The sequence below is a fragment of the Gigantopelta aegis genome, chromosome 12 (genome assembly GCF_016097555.1).
Source record: "Gigantopelta aegis isolate Gae_Host chromosome 12, Gae_host_genome, whole genome shotgun sequence".
In the NCBI taxonomy this organism is placed as follows: domain Eukaryota; kingdom Metazoa; phylum Mollusca; class Gastropoda; order Neomphalida; family Peltospiridae; genus Gigantopelta; species Gigantopelta aegis.
In genome coordinates, this window is record NC_054710.1 from 5453770 (window position 1) to 5475461 (window position 21692).

General features: G+C 39.0%; 1 protein-coding gene across 2 annotated transcripts in view; it reads right to left on the reverse strand.

Annotated features, from left to right (window-relative positions):
* The window catches only part of LOC121386422 (protein TsetseEP-like), a 29827-nt gene extending 14845 nt beyond the window's left edge, over window positions 1–14982 (reverse strand). The window contains exons 1-2 of one of the 2 annotated variants that reach the window (XM_041517309.1): window positions 14875–14949; window positions 5826–5903 (exon numbers count right to left, since the gene is read on the reverse strand). In XM_041517309.1, the coding sequence (XP_041373243.1) occupies window positions 5826–5901 (76 nt within the window). In that variant the 5' untranslated portion in view covers window positions 5902–5903; window positions 14875–14949. Of the gene's footprint in view, window positions 1–5825; window positions 5904–14874 lie in introns of both variants that reach the window. The other variant, XR_005959650.1, reaches the window with a different exon arrangement.
* Window positions 14983–21692: the final 6710 nt, after the last annotated feature.

The following is a 21692-nucleotide window of genomic DNA, read 5'->3' on the forward strand; positions in this document are numbered from 1 at the left end:
TTGGGGGGGTTGTTGTGTTTTTGTTTAGTTTTTTTGTTGTTGTTGTGTTGTTGTTGTTGGGGGTTTTTTTTTTTGTTTTTTTTTTTTGGGGGGGGGGGTTCGCGGAGGGGGTGGGCGCGGTTCCTGGTAGGTGGCAAATATTGTAAAAATTACCCACAACCATGAGAATCATGCCACAATGAAATGTTCCTGCATCTACCACCCGGAATTCTGTGTACATCAACAGTTACCAGTTTTGCACATAGTCGTCATAACCGGGTCTTCTCTTGAAATTGTGTAACATGCGACATCTGTTTTTGCTCATTTTGGTCCATTTACCCCATTCTTGGCTACTTCATCTTCTTATTTCTTCTTAGACATGTGTAATGTGATGCATCCACTGTAGTGTTGGGGCGGGACCTAGTCCAATGGTAAAACGATCGATTGATGCGCGGTCGGTTTGGGATCGATCCCCATCGGTGGGCCCATTGAGCTATTTCTCGTTCCAGCCAGTGCACCACCACTGGCACATCAAATGCCGTGGTATGTGCTATCATGCCTTTGGGATAGTGCATATAAAAGATCCCTTGCAACTAATGGAAAAATGTAGCAGGTTTCCTCTTCAAAACTATATGTCGAAAATGACCAAATGTTTGACATCCAATAGCCGATGATTAATAAATCAATGTGCTCTAGAGGTGTTGTTAAACAAAACAAACTTTACTTAACTTTACTTTATTGTGGACCATTTAGCTACTTCATGTTCTTGTATGTTTTGAGACATGTTGTGATGTGATGCGTCCACTGTACAGTTGGCTGTTCGATGATGCAGCATAGTACAGATAAAGTAGCCCGAATACTCCGACTGTAACAGAGCAAGACGAACCGTTTTGATGCTCTCATTGTGACATCCAAGAACTAAAGTAGCCCGAATACTCCGACTGTAACAGAGCAAGACGAACCGTTTCGATGCTCTCATTGTGACATCCAAGAACTAAAGTAGCCCGAATACTCCGACTGTAACAGAGCAAGACGAACCGTTTCGATGCTCTCATTGCGACATCCAAGAACTAAAGTAGCCCGAATACTCCGACTTTAACAGAGCAAGACGAACCGTTTCGATGCTCTCATTGTGACATCCAAGAACTAAAGTAGCCCGAATACTCCGACTGTAACAGAGCAAGACGAACCGTTTCGATGCTCTCATTGCGACATCCAAGAACTAAAGTAGCCCGAATACTCCGACTTTAACAGAGCAAGACGAACCGTTTCGATGCTCTCATTGTGACATCCAAGAACTAAAGTAGCCCGAATACTCCGACTGTAACAGAGCAAGACGAACCGTTTCGATGCTCTCATTGTGACATCCAAGAACTAAAGTAGCCCGAATACTCCGACTTTAACAGAGCAAGACGAACCGTTTCGATGCTCTCATTGTGACATCCAAGAACTAAAGTAGCCCGAATACTCCGACTGTAACAGAGCAAGACGAATCGTTTCGATGCTCTCATTGTGACATCCAAGAACTAAAGTAGCCCGAATACTCCGACTGTAACAGAGCAAGACGAACCGTTTCGATGCTCTCATTGTGACATCCAAGAACTAAAGTAGCCCGAATACTCCGACTTTAACAGAGCAAGACGAACCGTTTCGATGCTCTCATTGTGACATCCAAGAACTAAAGTAGCCTTTAAAAACAAAATATAATAAAACAAAATAGGGGCTGGACGTAGCCCAGTGATAAAGCGTTCGCTTGATGCGCGGTCGGACTAGGATCGATCTCCGTCGGTGGGCCCATTGGGCTATTTCTCACTCCAGCCAGTGCACCAAGACTGGTACATCAAAGGTCGTGGTATGTGCTATCCTGTCTATGGGATGGTGGATATAAAACATACATTGCTGGTAATCGGCTTTCCTCCCTCAATATCTGTGTTAAAACCATATGTCCAACGCCATATAATCGTAAATAAAAATGTATTGAGTGCGTCGTTAAATAAAACATTTCCTTCATTCATTCATTTTCTTCCTTCCTTCCTCTCATTTTAACATCCAAGAACTCCCGAATGCCTTCAAAACAAATTATGGCAGCCATTTCACAATATGAACGCATCATTGACAAAAAGTATATTTGATGCAATGCCTTATTGTGACTGTGTACGTGCCTTTTCATCGTTTGTTTTTTGTTGGGGTTTTTTTTGGGGGGAGGGGGGGGGGGGGGGGGGGGGGGGGGGGGGGGGGGGTTGTTGAAAATACAATACATTTCGCCTATGGATTTGATGGCTGTAGTCTGTGCTTATAACGGGTGCCACCGGTGGGGCAGGATAAGCTCATAATTCGCGAACACCTGACATCATCAGATTTTACAGTGATTAATGAGTGCATACCATCTTAGCTGTATATATTCCACTGGGTTCTATCCTGTGCAAGTTGGGTTTTTTTCTCAAGCTAGCCTTTGGAGTGGCAGTCCTTCTACAGGCGGTGCATAGGGGATAAAACATCCTGTTGCTGATCTCCTAGGGGTGACAGTCCTTCTATAGGCGGTGTATAGGGGATACAACATCCTGCTGATCTCCTAGGGGTGGCAGTCCTTCTACAGGCGGTGCATAGGGGATAAAGCGTCCTGTTGCTGATCTATGGCTGACAGTTCTTCTATAGGCGGTGTATAGGGGATAAGCATATTGTTGCTCATCTCCTAGGGGTGGCAGACCTTCTATAGGTGGTGCATAGGGGATAAAACATCCTGTTGCTCATCTCATAGGGGTGGCAGTCCTAATGAAGATAACTTGAAAATGGATCATGGACTGCATTGTGTAGAGATACGATGTTAATAATAAAATATGGTTTTGTCGTTCAGATTTGATGTTTCCTTCTATGACGCGCACAGAAACCCAAGTTGAGATATTATATTTCACCTCTGATGAAATTTTTGCCACGTGTGGAACATACACGCACATAAGTATTTGGTCAGTGATAAGAAAACTGATTGAAAATACTAGTGGCAGATCTTCGTTCTTAACGGGCGCGAGTGCTATCACGCCCGTGAACCCCCGTCAACTCAATCTGACATTATGGCATTCCAGTCCTCAACTGCTGGCGGAAAAACAAATTTCTTATACAGTTCTGTTCCAGTACGAATGTTTTTCAATTCATCAGTATTTCGAAGTGGATAATGTGTCACTGCCATTACTGTCAAGGGCACTACTGGTGACAAATAATTTGGAGTTTAATCATTTAATCTTTTTTCTGTTTTTTAAAGTACGGTACACGTTTTATGAAATTTACGGCGTTGGATTAAAGGAATAAATCCCTTTTTGTTATAGATTTTGTTGTGGTTAGCGCCCCTAACAGCCCCACAAATTGTTCGAAGTGCACCAAAATGAAATTGTTCCAATATTTCTACTTGGCCATCAGTACAGTTACCCCGAGGGCCATATACAGCCACAGTAATCGAACAGCGGTAAAATATATGATTTACAAACCATGGCTAGTCTTTCCCTATGTAAGAGATACTCCAGGCTACGGGAGCAATTTATTGAGCCAACCTTTGTAACCAATTGTTCAACATGACAATGCCACTGCCCATCATTTTGAAATGTTAGACCAAGATGTTATGATTTTAACGTCTTTTATTTTTGAATCACAATTACAAATCTGGTTGGGTACGAAATTGAATTTTCTTTGAAAAGGTAATACAGCCTGTTTTACCGGTAAGAACTTAACCTGTCATTTGTCTGCCCAGTTTGATATCAAGCGTAGATCTGAATTTATCGTACGTTATCCCAAAGCATAATCATCTAAAGTAACACAAAGAGAAGAATCATCGGCGAATAATCTAATATTACAAGTAACATTGTCAACAATATCGTTAATATAAACCAAGAACAGGAGAGGTGCCAATACTGATCCTTGTGGTATCCCTGCCGCGGACATAAACATAAAATATCACAACTTATTATATACATAGCAATGAAATATACAGATCTACGGCAACCATAAAAGTGATACCAGGTGAAAAGTAATATTTTCACTGTATTTTATTTATATTGTAAAACTTCATGATTAAATTATTTCCTTTGGTCTTGTTTCTTCGTATAGTTGTTAAAGGGACAGTCCTGAGTTTGCAGCCATTGTAAGCTGTTTGCGATAACAGAGCCATGTTGGCGACTACTATTTCATACTAAATACATTTTCTTGTTTAGAATACCAGTGTCTGTATATATCGAATGAAAGAAAGAAATGTTTTATTTAACGACGAACTCAGCACATTTTATTTACGGTTATATGGCGTCAGACATATGGTTAAGGACCACACAGATTTTAAGAGGAAACCCGCTGTCGCCACTGCATGGGCTACTCTTCCACTTAGCAGCAAGGGATCTTTTATTTGCGCTTCCCACAGGCAGGATAGCACAAACCATGGCCTTTGTTGAACCAGTTATGGATCACTGGTCGGTGCAAGTGGTTTACACCTACCCAGTGAGCCTTGCGGAGCATTCACTCAGGGTTTGGAGTCGGTATCTGGATTAAAAATCCCATGCCTCGACTGGGATCCGAACCCAGTACCTACCAGCCTGTAGACCGATGGCCTACCACGACGCCACCAAGGCCGGTATATATATCGAATGTGTTTGCGGTCGTATACTAACGTTTGTATCACTCAGTTTTCACTTTAATTCGTCATATATGTTTTTTCGTAGTACGAAATTATTGGGAGGTGAAATCCTATCTGGGCTACTACAAGCATTATGACAACAACAAACATCTTGTGAATACAGACGCTGATATTTTAAATAAGAAAATGTATTTAATTTGCATGTTACGTCGTCAAAAGGGCTCTATTTGTCGGAAACATTTTACAATGGTTGTAAACTCAGGACTGTCCCTTTAATATGCACCAAGAACAGGAGAGGTCCCAAGACTGATCCTTGTGGTACCCCTGCCACGGAAAATAAATACAGTATAAAATATCACAACTTATTGTAATAATAATAACAATAATAATAATAATAACAATAATAACGCATGGATGTAACGAATACAGGGCCCATATATTCGAAGCAATCTTAGTCTACGAAATCGAAAAAAAAAAAAATCAAGACCTATGACGTCACTATGGCGGGTGCTGTGGTGACGTCACAACCAACGATGGTTTTACGATTTTGTAGCGCTACGGACGCTTCGAAAATATGGGCCCAGGCCTTAAATCAGATTTTGTTCAAACCAACAGCGGAAGGCGCGCTCTTACGAGAGTTTTAGGTGGATGATAAAAAAAAGACAAAAAAAACAACAACAAACAAACAAACAAACAAAAAAAAACGCTCCTGAAATGGACACGCAAGGGCGATCGCGCACTTCAAATGTGAAGGATTGACAAAACGATTATATAAATCTTTTAAATCAATAGCTCATCAGTAAAATAGCAGCCAGCTACATCCTGTTTGTCCTAGTTTGTTAAATATACCTCGGGCTAGTGTTGATATCTGTGGGCTAGTAGATTTTTTTTATCTTTACTAGCCCGGCATGTTAATACAATTTGTACAATTTTACAGGCCTATCAATGTAAATTGTAATAATAATAATAATGTTTTCAATACTTCGCCACCCCCAAACCCCCACCCCACCCCAGTAGCGGATCCAGGGGTGCGGACCACCCCCCCCCCCCCCCTTTTTGAAAACCGACCATAATCTTTAAGGGGAAACGTGATTATATTAACTGTTCTGTGTAAAAGGGGATATCAGTCATCACATTTGGAACCCCACTCCTTTCAGAAATCCTGCACCCCCCTCCACACACACACACCACACACACACGATATTTGACGAAAAACAACGCATTCGTAACTTACATAATTGCGAGTTCGTGAAATTCATACCCAGAACCAAGAGTGTACCAACTCCAATGAGTGCACGCAAAAGTATCATACCTCAAGAAAATAGAACGAAAAACTAAAACAGAGGTACATACTAACATAAATAACATATATACAAGTATTGTTTTAAACCAATAATAGCTTCATCTTTACAAACTTTCCCGAACGTTTTTATACGCATATTTCTCATAACTTTTTCACCCTTAGACGGGTAATTTTTTTTTATTGTTTTTTTTTTTTTTTTTTTTTTTTTTTGGGGGGGGGGGGGGGTTGTTCGTCCCACCCACCCAACACCGGTTACTAGCTAGATTAATTTTGTATCATAACAAAATACTTTATATTCAGTTATTCACAGTTGATGTTAATACCTCTATTAGTTATGTTACTACCTCTATCAGTCATGTTACTACCTCTATCAGTTATAACACTACCTCCATCAGTTATGTTACTGCCTCTATCAGTTATGTTAATACCTCTATCAGTTATGTTACTACCTCTATCAGTCATGTTACTACCTCTATCAGTTATATCACTACCTCCATCAGTTATGTTACTGCCTCTATCAGTTATGTTACTACCTCTGTCAGTTATGTTACTACTTATATCAGTTACGTTACTACCTCTGTCGGTTATGTTACTACCTCTATCAGTTATGTCACTACCTCTATCAGTTATGTTACTATCTCTATCAGTTATGTTACTACCTCTATCAGTTATATCACTACCTCCATCAGTTATGTTACTGCCTCTATCAGTTATATCACTACCTCTATCAGTTATGTTACTACCTCTATCAGTCATGTTACTACCTCTATCAGTTATATCACTACCTCCATCAGTTATGTTACTGCCTCTATCAGTTATGTTACTACCTCTGTCAGTTATGTTACTACTTATATCAGTTACGTTACTACCTCTGTCGGTTATGTTACTACCTCTATCAGTTATGTCACTACCTCTATCAGTTATGTTACTATCTCTATCAGTTATGTTACTGCCTCTATCAGTTATGTTACCTCTATCAGTTATGTTACTGCCTCTGTCAGTTATGTTACTATTTCTATCAGTTACGTTACTACCTCTGTCAGTTATGTTACTACCTCTATCAGTCATGTTACTACCTCTATCAGTTGTGTTACTAACTTTATCAGTTACGTTACTACCTCTGTCAGTTATGTTACTACCTCTGTTAGTTATTTTACTACTTCCATCAGTTATGTTACTACCTCTATCAGTTATGTTACTACTTATATCAGTTATGTTACTACTTATATCAGTCATGTTACTACCTCTGTCAGTTATGTTACTACCTCTATCAGTCATGTTACTACCTCTATCAGTCATGTTACTACCTTTATCAGTCATGTTACTACCTCTATCAGTTATATCACTACCTCCATCAGTTATGTTACTGCCTCTGTCAGTTAGGTTACTAACTCTATGAGTTATATATAAGCTACTACCTCTATCAGTCAGGTTACTACCTCTGTCAGTCAGGTTACTACCTCTATCAGTTAGGTTACTAACTCTATGAGTTATATATATGCTACTACCTCTGTCAGTCATGTTACTACCTCTGTCAGTTAGGTTACTAACTCTATGAGTTATATATATGCTACTACCTCTATCAGTTAGGTTACTACCTCTGTCAGTTAGGTTACTAACTCTATGAGTTATATATATATGCTACTACCTCTATCAGTTAGGTTACTACCTCTATCAGTTAGGTTACTAACTCTATGAGTTATATATATGCTACTACCTCTATCAGTTAGGTTACTACCTCTATCAGTTAGGTTACTAACTCTATGAGTTATATATATATGCTACTACCTCTATCAGTTAGGTTACTAACTCTATGAGTTATATATAAGCTACTACTGCCAGTCAACTTGTTTACATGAATGTATCTGTCCACAATAGGGGGCGGTACGTAGCCCAGTGGTAAAACGCTCGCTTGATGCGCGGTCAGTTTGGGATCGATCCCAGTCGGTGGTGGGCTCATTGGACTATTTCTCGTTCCAGTTAAGTGCACCACGACTGGTATATTAAAGGTCGTGGTATGTGCTATATTGACTGTGGGTGGTGCATATAAAAGATCCATTGCTACTAATGGAAAAATGTAGCGGGTTTCCTCTCTAAGACTATATGTCAAAATGACCAGATGTTTGACATCTGTTTGACGTCCTAATAGCCTTATGCCTGTCAACCAATCCGTACCTCAATTTAAAGGACGGAATAAATATTATTTAAAACAAGTCTTACAATGAACACAAAGTAAAGAAATTATTAGTCATTTGCAACTATTTTATTGAAGCCTTTGTAAGACAAAACCACCACACCCACAATACACACACAGTTACGGTGAAATTTGGCGCTTTGAACCTCAATATCGTCACCAATTTGCCCAACTCTAACAATTGTTTTTGCTCATGCTGTTTCTTGTAACTTTCGAACATATACATGTAAGAAATATTGAAGCTGTTTGTATCCGTCCCCTCATAGTCACCAGTAGTGTGTGTGTGTGTGTGTGTGTGTGTGTGTGTGTGTGTGTGTGTGTGTGTGTGTGTGTGTGTGTGTGTGTGTGCATATATATATATATATATATATATATATATTCTGTTAAAAAAAGAAACGCATAGGTGATAGGGAAAGAAGAAAAGTGTTTGATTTTACAAAATATTGGGGGGGGGGGGAGGGGGGGGGGGGGGGTTGTACTGAATGACCATGTTTGTTAATGTTCCTGGAATGGGACAGCATGCCCAAATGCACCCTAAAACAAATTTAACGCACGTTGTGGCACGTTGTGGCACGTTGTGCGACGAGTGCAAGAAATCGGCGTGAAATGGTCAGATTTTGGCGAATGCACGTGAAACTCAGGGAAAAGATTGGAGTAGTGATGGGTATTGAAAGCTACAATGTTCACAATGATGCCTCATTTCCATTTCGACGTAGACGAGTTACAAGATGCCAAGACTAAGCTGCTGAATCGAAACATTGCAATAGGCCGCCTCCAGTTAGATGACTCGCAGTCAGCAGTCGCACGCCACATGAACGTCCATCAGAGCACCATGTCACGTCTCTGGGACAGGTACCAGCAGTCTATGCCAAGGAGATGTCGCGCAGTGATTGCTGCTGCTGGTGGTCACACAAGGTACTGATTTCAGCGCCCTCGTGCGACGCTGTTTGGTAACAAAAACGCCTCCACTACCGTCAGTCCATGGCAAGAACATTGTCACATAATCATGTCAATTTTTACTGTGATATGATCCTAAATAACGAAATTATGCCACTGTGCACTAAAGATATAATTCCATAAATATTTCGCCTATGCGTTTCTTTTTTGACAGAGTATTTATATATATATATATATATATATATATATATATATATATATATATATATATATATATATATATATATGTTTTTCGGTATCGTCAATATCATATACCGGTATTAGGAATAAAATTTGTATAATACATTACTTTTATTCCTAATATATGATACTGACGATACTGAAATACACGAGGGTAATAATCGCTTTATCATATAAGCTCAACCAATAATGAGTGTAGCCGATCGTTTCCAAAAATAAAAGTGACGTCGTCCGCCCAAGGTGTAGTAGAACGTGCTATCGCTGAACAAAGAAGAAAATACATCATTAAACAGAATGCAGGAATCCAGTATGTTACCACCTCAAAAATCGTACGCATGTAGTATGATGTGTGAACGGTCTGCTGAAGCCTCCTGGACCCATGCATCATTTACTAAAACAGTGAACGACTAGGCTATGGACTGCTTCTTGTAAGGGTGGATACAGGATGGTTCACTGACCTGTTTAATTCATGATTTATGGGAAATAATAAATATAGCCTATACACATTGTTGTCTTAAGTTATATATTATGTTTACGTTTCTAGTACAAAAACATACATCAGCAAGTTATGAATGTGTAAATGAATATAATATTTTGAGTATTTATTTGTTTGGCTGTAACCTGTCATGACTGGCAACATAAAATAATTCACGTATGTGCATAAGCCTGGCCATGGTATACATCACATCTTCATGTGGTAGGCTATTGTTGCCGTTGCATCGCAGTTCGGTGATACCGTGTGTTTACTCAAGCCAAACAGTATGGTAATCAAGCAATTAATAGTAAAAGCCATGTTTGTTTTGTTTAACGACTAGAGCACATTGATGTATTAATCATCGGCTATTGGATGTCAAACATTTGGTCCATTGTGACACATAGTCAGAGAAAACCTGCCACAGTTTTCCATTAATAGCAGGGGATTTTTTGTATATGCACTTCCCCCATAAACAGGACACTACATACCACAGCCTTTGGCATACCAGTCGTGGGGTACTGGTTAGAGCGGGAAAAAATTCAATCAGAGACTTGGTCTACCGAGCGGATTCAATAATTCGACCGAAGAACCTCATTGTCTTTAGTTATATATTACGTTTATGTTTCTTGTACAAACATATTGCAGCTAGTTCATTATATATAATATTTTGATTATTTATTTGTTTGGTTGTACCTTGCCACGACTAGCAGCACACTTGGTCAATTCGGATGACTTGTTTAAGTTATACCACCTTTAAATGAGTGTATATAAAAAGACGTATAGTTAGTTAGGCATGGCTTGATTTTTAAATAATTATTTTAACACCATATTAATATAATAGACAGACTGAGAGTGAGACACTCGGGGTCAGTTATTCGCACAACACAGCGTGACCTAGTTAGACCCATGTACACATTCCAGCAGATCACAATAGACCCGGTTTCGCACACGACTGTTTGTATTACAACTTCAGACACAACTAGATACTATCATACATCATAGGAATATAAAAGTGTAAACATACAACTAATAACAGTGACCTCGTTTTCGGCCGATAGCGTGTATTTACTACAGCGTGACCTGTATATGCCAGTGACGCGTGATCTTTATAGCGCGATGGGACATTCCCGCGATTGCACAACACAGCAATACGCTGGGACGTCACGTGATCAATTAGCCAATGAGAGCACCGTCCCTGAGAAAAGTGATGTTCAAATCTCATAATCTCTTCATCAATTTGCACCTCTTCCTAAATATATACTGCATTTTAATTATTAGTAGGCCCTAACTGGATTTTTTTTCTTCTTATAATCATGTATCTAATTTATTTTCATTATGATTTTATATATATATATATATATTATTTTATTTTATTTACAAATAAATATTTATTTTATATATTAATTTTATTTATTTATAAATATCAAATGATACACTGTTCTTTTTGTTTACAAAAGTACATGTAAGCGCAACGTTCGGTTCCAGAATGCCATGCGCGGCGAGGAGTTTCCCCCAATCTAAAAATAACGTCGCCGGGAAGTGAATAAATTTAAACGTGATTACCAATCCGCGTTTAGTTTTATCCGCTCCTCGTGCATACCGGCCCAGACCACTATTATCCTGTTCAATTATTTAGACCCAAAGTTTTTTGCAAATGTTACGTTTATTTCCTATTCGATATTTGTTTTCTTTGCATTTACATGAAAACAAACCCAAAAACCGACAGGTTTTATATACAAATCATCATATAAAATGCACGAAGTTGACTTAATTCCACTTTTTAAAAATCTCTGTGTCTTTTGAATGCACGTTATTTCTCCTATAAATAACTACGGTCATTTGCATATCAAAACATTGGGATCTGAGGCTACGTGAAGGCCATTATAGCTTGTTTCACTAAATCAAGGTTATTATTGTTTTGCAGTGTGTAACAGCATTGTCTAATCTTTCCGTTAAACATAGATGTAAACAAACAGAACATGTAACCCTTTCTTGTAGGTGCATTATATTTAATAAATTTAGCTAATGTATTATGTATTTTTATTTTATTATATCAATTATATATTAGCATACCATACCTAACCTAACACAACTGAGGTGTAGCATAGTAATAAACACAAATCACCTCACACACCGCAGGAATGTGCTTTCCAAATTTATAAATAAATTTAATGCAGGGCCGGACCCAGAAGACCGGGGGGGGGGGGGGGGGGGAGATAAAATGTCAAAGGCCACCAACATCAAATAATAATAAAAATGTTATTTAATTTGCCTCTAAATTGGGAACTCATACGTATATATATCATATATATATATATATATATATATATATATATATATATATATATATATATATAGTATTTATGGTAGGGTGGTGCTAGGGGCTGGGGGTTTGGGGGTTGGGGGTTACATTTGTAATGCGAAAAACCAAAGGGCTATTGTTCGGACTCGTATGGGTTCAACCACTTTTTCATCCCGCAAACAAAGCCCTGAATGTTCAAAATACGATAGCATTGCTTGGTCAATAACATCATTATTTCGATCTATGACTGCACGTGCTATTGTAGCAATGTGTAAACCATGTAAAAATACAAGTTAGGTAGAGTATATAAATTCATTGAAAATGTATTAGTCGACATTCTTGTTATTGTTATTTGAGGAAAAATATGGGTAAATCGAAAAACACTTCAGTTGATGTAAAATCGTGTATTAAGAACGTTTTCGATTATTTTGAAGATGAATATCAGCGCGGTAGACCTAGGTATGCTTCTTATCGAATTGTCGATAGAGTTGCCGCTGCACTTAAAGTTTCGGTTTCAACAGTAAAAAGAACTGTGAAAAATCTAAGCTCTACGAATCCAAGCACAGAAATCACTGTTAAAAAACGCGACCGAAAACTCATCGATTTATTTGATAAAGATGTTATTAGACGACGAGTATACAGATTTTATAGAGAGGGCGAATTACCTACATTACATAAGATTAACGTGGCTTTAAGGGAGGAATGTGGAATCAACATATCCATATCAACTTTACGAAGAACACTCCATGACCTCGATTTTAAATACCAACATATGTCTACAACCGGAAAAGTGATTTTTGAGGACGCCAATATATCAGAGAGAAGACTGTCCTATCTCCATGAAATATCCAGTTTACGAGAACAGGGGTATTTAATAGTGTATCAAGATGAGACCTGGGTGAATGCCAGCCACACAACATCCCACCACTGGACAGATATCCACCCGGGCACAAGTACCGCCAATCACCTGCCGAAATCAGACGCTGCTGATCGAGTTCCTGAACTCTGTTCGGTGACTGGGAAGGGAAAAAGACTTATTATTTGTCATGCTGGCTGTGATAAATATGGATTGATAGATGGCTGTGAATTGATCTTTGAGGCTAAAAAAACAGACGGAGACTACCATGGTGAGATGAATCATGAAAATTTCATCAAATGGTTTGCCTTCTCTACCAGAACCTTCTGTTATCATCATGGATAATGCAAGCTACCACAACAAATTAACTGAGATTACACGATGTCCTGCACTAAACGCTAAAAAGGAAGAAATTCAGTCGTGGCTACGAAACAAAAATATACCTTTTGAGAGTAACATGACAAAGCCAGTTCTTTATGAACTTGTGAAAAGTAACAAATGTGCAAAGCAATTTGTTACTGATGATATTGCTGAACGCCATGGGCACTTGTGTCTAAGACTGCCGCCAAGACATTCTGAACTCAATCCCATGGAACTGATCTGGATTCAAGTCAAAGGGCACATAGCTCGTCATAATGATGGTAAATTGACCACGGTGCGGAGAGAACTTGCACATGCACTGAACTCTGTCACACCTACACACTTCTCTGACGCAGTTAAACATGTAATAAACATGTAATAAAGATCGAAGAAGATTTTAGAAAACAAAATAGTTTTATAAGAAATATAATACCCCCTGTGATAGTCCCCCTTAACGAAGATAGTTATTTCTCCATACCCATCAGGAGTATTACTTTAATGTATGCATGAACTCTTTAACACCAAAAACAATTTATTTCCATATCATTCACTATCAAACAACCTAACAACCTATAAACTAATCGACTAGAAATGCATATAGACTACACATACATACGATAGAAATGTTTATTTAACGACACACTCAACGCATTTGATATACGTGTATGTGGCGTCAGACAAAACGGTTAAGGAGCATTATGATAGTGAGAAAGAAACTCGCTACCGCCACATGGGCCACTGTTTCCGATAAGCAATTTTGATAAGCAATAAGGGACGTTTTATATGCACCATCCCATAGACAGGATAGCACATACCACAGCCTTTATACATCAGTTGTGGTGCACAGGCTGGAACTAGACACAACCCAATGGGTCCACCATGTGGGATCGATCAGTCGACCTACCATGAGCGAACGCTTTACCTCTGAGCTACGTCCCGCTCCATATGCAAAAGAAGCCTTAAGTGGGGTTGGGGTTGTGCAGAGGGTCACACCTCCACCAATCGCATGCATACCATATTCTTCTCTCTCTCTCCCTATAACCATATAACCATAGATTAAAATATGTTGAGTGTGTCGTTACATAAATGACCTCTCTCTCTCTCTCTCTCTCTCTCTCTCTCTCTCTCTCTCTCTCTCTCTCTCTCTGTCTGTCTCTCCCTTCAGCGCGCGCGCTTGTGTATTCCACAATATAATTATAATATTTGATACATTTTTTTTTCTTCAACCTGAGGTTTTGTCACTTGAATCCGCGCCTGCTTCATGTTTACAGATATTTTCTTAAATATAGGTCATACTACGATTTGTGCGGATAGGACGATAGAACCGAACATTAGTTTGAAACGCACTATAGAATGATGCTTTTGTTATGCAAATGACCTTAGTTATTTATAGGAGAAATAACGTGCATTCAAAAGACACAGAGATTTTTAAAAAGTGGAATTAAGTCAACTTCGTGCATTTTATATGATGATTTGTATATAAAACCTGTCGGGGTTTGGGTTTGTTTTCATGTAAATCCAAAGAAAACAAATATCGAATAGGAAATAAACGTAACATTTGCAAAAAACTTTGGGTCTAAATAATTGGACAGGATAATAGCATCAGTTAGTAGTGTCTATCCACTGTTGACATATTTTACAAGAACATTCACTCACCTTTATGTTCTTGTTGTAAGATGTGGAAATCGGCGTTAGCAAAATTAATGACGTTTTAGGAATCCAAACATAATGTGACGTCATCTAAAGTTACCGGCCTCGGTTGCGTCGTGGCAGGCCATCGGTCTACAGGCTGGTAGGTACTGGGTTCGGATCCCAGTCGGGGCATGGAATTTTTAATCCAGATACCGACTCCAAACCCTGAGTGAGTGCTCCGCAAGGCTCAATGGGTAGGTGTAAACCACTTGCACCGACCAGTGATCCATAACTGGTTCAACAAAGGCCATGGTTTGTGCTATCCTGTCTGTGGGAAGCGCAAATAAAAGATCCCTTGCTGCCAATCGGAAGAGTAGCCCATGTAGTGGCGACAGCGGGTTTCCTCTCAAAATCTGTGTGGTCCGTAACCATATCTCTGACGCCATATAACCGTAAATAAAATGTGTTGAGTGCGTCGTTAAATAAAACACTTCTTTCATCTAAAGTTCTGCCTCTGGTCAAGAAAAATTGTCTTGTTTAATAGTGTTCGGTATTCGGCCTGGAAATGGTATTCGAATAGGCCTATTCGATGAAAACGACGAGCGAAAACATTCGAATACCAAGTGACTCATCCAAATAACGCGTTCTTTATATAGTTTGAAATGTGGAAATTACTTTTAATGCCTAACCACCACCCACACACCCACTCCAAAAACAAAACAAATAAGAGAGGAAAAAAAAAAAAGTTGGTGTTTCAGCCAACGCTAGGTTCCGTTTTGTCCAATTTTGGTTCCATTTTTGTTTGGGGCTGTTTTGGCATAGTTCCGTTTTCACTATAACCCGTTTCTTGCGCAGTTCTGAACTCCGAAGTCATCTATTGGCAATGCGGTGCATGTATGACATCCGTTTGATCCGTTTGTTTGTATGGTTTGGAAATATTGCATGTCTGATGCGGAGACGTGGAGTCAATGCAAAATAAATAAATACAATTATAATACAATCAATAAAAAAGAAAAAAAAAGAAAGAAAGAAATGTTTTATTTAACAACGCACTCAACACATTTTATTTACGGTTATATGACGTCAGACATATGGTTAAGGACCACACAGATTTTGAGAGGAAACCCGCTGTCGCCACTTCGTGGGCTACTCTTTCCGATTAGCAGCAAGGGAGCTTTTATTTGCGCTTCCCACAGGCAGGATAGCACAAACCATGGCCTTTGTTGAACCAGTTATGGATCACTGGTCGGTGCAAGTGGTTTACACCAACCCATTGAGCCTTGCGGAGCACTCACTCAGGGTTTGGAGTCGGTATCTGGATTAAAAAACCCATGCCTCGACTTGGATCCGAACCCAGTACCTACCAGCCTGTTGACCGATGTCCTAACCACGATGCCACCGAGGCCGGTTCAAAAAGAAAGATAGATCGCACGTCGAACGGGTAGTTCTATTTTTAAACTCGTCCGTCAGAAGGTTTACTCGCATTTGGCGAGCTGGCAAGTACTTTCTGCACCATTGTAAAACCTACAATTAAATACAACAGGGAGTTACTAGAAAGTAAACAAGTAAATAAACATAGCAATATGGTTTTAGTTTGATATTGGCTACAATTAATTTGCGATACTGCTACAAAAGCAACACACCTCACCCGCCCGTTTTAAAATTTCTAAACACCTCGGCTGATTACGAATACGAATAGGCCCGAAGTGTTCTGAATGATCGGAATATTCCGATAGACAGTACGAATTCCGCTTTTTCTGAACGAAAACCTTTGGTTTCAGTTTCAATTTCTCAAAACTTATATAAGTTAACAGTATAAAATTTTCACCTTGCAAATTTGTTAAGGGGAGCGGTTTTTTGCGCACCGAGATATGATTTACGGGCGCTATACGGACGTGGGCGCGATCGCGCCTGTCAAACAGCAGTTACTGGCCAAACCCCACCACCCTCCCCTAAATGTATTTTCTGAATACTGAATTATAAATATCAAAATAGGAAAAACACTAAAATTGTACGACAAACCGAAATATGTGCCGGAAACTCATACAGAAAACAACCAGACCAGTTAACGTTGTTTATTTTAATTTTTTTTTTTTTTTTTTTTAATGTTTTTTTTTTTTTTTTTTTTTTTTTTTTTTTTTTTTTTTTTTTTTTTTTTTTTTTTTTTTTGGTGGGGTGGGGGTGGGGTGGGGTGGGGGCTAGGAAATGGAGCATTCTGACTGCTCAGCTCTGAACGACTTTATACAATATGTAACAAGAGTAACACAGCGTAGTTTTTCTGATGAATTCTCAAGATGGTGATGTAGGATTCTTGTATTTTACTTTCCAAACATGATTAATAAATTTATATATAAAATATATATTGTCTAAGCTCTTAGGTGAACGACAGAGTTGACACTGCGACTGAGACCTCAGGGGTCTCCCCTTGGGTCCCACCTTCCCGGTCTATCTCTGAGTCTCTATATTCGTCTGTTTCTTTCTGTTTTTTTCTTTTATAAGACTCGGCTAAAATGGTTACGTCTTAATGTTCCTTGGGAATTTATTTCCCGTCAGTAGCATTTCCCTAGGCACATACCCAGAGTAAGACCTCTTTGTGAATTGTGTCACATGATAAATTATAATAGTTAACTGCTGAATAGTTAATTGTTGGCAGACCGGGTATTAGCTGGGGACTTCAATTACAAATCCGCAGTGTCTTGATTGCTGTGATTTAGTTTCGAACTAATTGGTCTGATTGCTAGCCCCTAAGTAAATAAAATCTAAGTTATTGCATAATCGACAGGTGACACCCTAACATATAAATTGAATCGCATATGAACGCTAAAAATATATAAAGTACATTTGAATATAGTTGTAAATCTTCCACTGTGATAAGAGGATAATGCAAATACGTGTGTATGTAGGTATAGCATCTCGTCCGTCACATGTTTTTGTCCCATTAGTTACACTAAACAATTATGCAGTATTAACAAGCGAAAGATATATTTCTCGTTCACGTGTTTTTGTCCCATCAGTTACACTCGTCAATTAAGCAGTATTAACAAGTGAAAGAGATATTTCTCTTTCACGTGTTTTTGTCCCATCAGTTACACTAGACAATTAAGCAGTATTAACAAGTGAAAGAGATATTTCTCTCAAAACTGATCTTAATAGAGAGTTGCAATTTGTAGCTAGTGAAAGGGCTGTAAACAAAACATCATATCATTCAGGATGAGATACTGATTACAACTTCAGTACACTGTCAAAAGACATGGTCCGTAAACGTCGCATACGTCACAATAGGATTGTATGCAGCGGCGGATCCAGAAAATCCATGTAGGGGGGCCCCAATAACATTAGGCGGAATGCCAAGGGAACTTTGGGGCGGGGTGTCTGGAGAAGGGCCCCTGCCCCCCCCCCCCCCCCCATCTCGATCCGCCTCTGGTATGTGTCTTCTTGACAAGACGAATCAAGTTACCATAAGATTTTATAATTTTTAGAAAGATAAACACCTTCCTTTCTATATATATATATTTATTTTTTTGTTCCAAATGTTCGCCTACAATTTGGTAAATGTTGATCAAATGTCTAATGTCACGATGGGAATTCACCAAATAAGTCACCCAAAATTATTTATGTTTGTTTGTTTGTTTCGTTTAACGACACCACTAGTGCACATTGATTAATTAATCATTGGCTATTGGATGTCAAATACTTGGTAATTTTTTTGCATACAGTCTTAGAAAGGAAACCCGTTACATTTTTCCATTTGCAACAAGGGATGTTTTATATGCACCATCGCACAGACAGGATAGCACATACCAAAGCCACCGACGGAGATCAATCCCAAACCGAATGCACATCGATCGAGCGCATTACTACTGGGCTACGTCCCGCCCCCTCCCCTCCCCCCGCCTCAAAAAAAAGAAAAAGAAAAAAAAAAAAAAAGAAAAGTAAAATAAAATAAATAAATAAATAAAGGACATCTTAAGCTTACACTGCAGTGATGTCTCTACTGGCTGATGACATCGCGAGACGTCACCACATCCAAACTTGAGTTTGGTAATCCCGCCAAGTTTGACTTTGAAATTATTAGTTTTATGGGTATGCGGTACCCAAACTAATGAACCAGGTTTGATCTTACCTAGAATTGCTCAACAACCTGATATTTATTTTTTATTATTATTATTATTAGTATTATTTGCTTCAAAATTACCATGCTTTGACAATGAATAACGATGCACATCAGCCAAGAAATAAAGCGGATGATTATGTTGTGTGTGAAGATGATTGTGAGATAAAGCCGACAGTGTACCAGATGATAACTAGTATGTGGATTCGAGGACGATAGTATGCATAACACTGTGTGTTGCAGGGGCGTAGCGTGATCTGGACCTTGGGGGGGGGGGGGGGAGGGCGGGTATGAACCAAGTGGATCCTTTTTCTATTTTGAAACTTCGTATGTATAAACCTGTATGTTTTAGTTCTGAAAGTGGACCATTTGCTTCAGCGCGGGGGGGGGGGGGGGGGGGGGGGGACGACCCCCCCCCACCCCCCCCCCCACCCGCATACGCCCCTGTGTTGTTAAATAAATCCATCCGAAGTCGTTTAGAGCTAAACAGACAGAATGCTCCATTTCCCGGCAAAAACAAAAACAAAAGAAAAACAAACACACACACACACACAATAAAAAATTTAAAAATTTAAAATCAAATCGTTAACTGATCTGGTTCTTTTCTGTATGAGTTTCCGGCGCATATTTGGGTTTGTCGTACTATTTTAATGTTTTTATTATTTTGATATTTATAACTCAGCGTTCAGAAAATCCATTTAGCGTGTGGGAGGGGAGGGGGGCAATGACACATGACCGAAGGGATTCCTCCGATTGTCCAACGTACATGTAAAACATGAAGAAAAAACAAAACAAAACCCACTAAAAATATAACTGTCACAAATTGTAGGTCCGGCACTGGTATTTATAATTTTGAGAAGTCAAAATATATAGCAAGGTTAGCTACCAGTCACTACTATACTATTATTTTTATTTGTAATACGTGTCGCAACTTTATTTTTCTCTCTTTTTTTTTCGGGTGGGTGGTGGTGGTGGTGGTATTTAACGTCATTTACACATTTTAAACTATAAAACGCCCGTTATTCTGTTGTTGTTAGACTACTTGGTATTCGATTTTTTTCACTCGTTGTTTCCATCGAATATGCCTATTCGAATACCATTTCCAGGCCGAATACCGAACACTATTAAAGAAATAGGGCAATTTCCCTTGACCAGAGGCAGAGGGTTCACCACCACCACCCCCCACCCCATTCGCTCCTGCAGATGCGCCTGATTAATTGTTAGTGTTTCTCTGACCGTTTTAAGTGTCCAGGGTCCCGTTCCACGAACAAATTGTAGCTAAGGTTAATTGTAGTGACTAAGGTTAATCTTACGGTTGGCATACGTAAGAATTACAACCGTTCCACGAAGCAACCTTTGATCGATCGTAAATCCTCTTCCCCTACTATCATGACGTAATTTACAATTAAAATCTTTTGTTATTAAATAACAAAAAAATCGATTGTACTCAGCTAGAGTTATGTCTCTTTTCGCATTTGTTTGACAGACGACAGTAATATTATTATCGTCTGTCAACGTCAAGAGTGAGGCAACATGTCAGGAGGTAAACGAGTGAGAAAATCCAACTATACTCATTCCGAATTAGAAATATTAACTGACGAAGTTATGAGTAATCATTCAGTATTATTTTCTTCGTTTTCTTCAACCGTGACGAACAAAAGAAAGATTGACATTTGGGATGGAATAGCAGAAAAGTTCGTGTTTTTAATTTTAAAATAATATTGCTTTTTTTGTATAGAATTACGTAATTTAGGGAACATTAAAAATAACTAAATAATAGTTGGGTGTTATGGGCCCTACACATTGCGGTGAGGCTATATTATATATAGTCCGTGTAATCATTCTGTAAGAAGAAAAAAATTGTAGGCGTAAATGTTACTTTGGTTCAACTTCATTTCCGCATTCTTGTAATACTACGTCACCGAAATCTTTCATTACGTCATGTATCGTTTATGAAACATGTCATCAACCAAATAAGCAATGAAAAGCAATGATTCCCCCCCCCCCCCCCCCCCCCCCTCTCTCCTTCCCTCTCTCTCTCCCGTCCGCTACCTATGGCCCTGAGCTAAATGATACCAACAGTAGAAATAACTAATCTTTTCCAGTTTCATCCAACAGTGTTTAAAGACGACTGCACCACATACATTTTGTAAAGTTGTTTTTTGCTCCACAATTCAATTTCAGGTAGCCATAATTAATGACATTTGCTCGAAAGTACTATCCGCCCCATATCGGTTTATACTGGTGATTATAGACCTAAACACTTGTTGACAACACCATACACACGTTCGTCGAAACTGCGTGTGCTCCTTCCCCTCCAAAACAAGGATTTTTTGGATTCCACATTATCAACTTACTTTCATTTTGTGACGGACTATAGGATGAATGCCAGTACTGCTGGTGGCAGGAATGGGCTACTCGTTCAAGTGAGAAAGAATGGAAGTTACGACTACAAGTAAGTCTGCGAACGTGTACCCTAAAATCTTTAAATTTAATGGATATATATTCATACTCTCTCCTTCCCCCCCCCCCCCCTCTCTCTCTCTCTCTCTCTCTCTCTCTCTCATGAAAGAAATTAATCTCTCTCTCTCTCTCTCTCTCTCTCTCTCTCTCTCTCTCTCTCTCTCTCTCTCTCTCTCTCTCTCTCTCTCATATATGTATCCATATCTCTCTCAAAATTATTTTCTGGTAAAATGCCTGTCTATATGTCTTGCCTTTTCACTTTGTAACT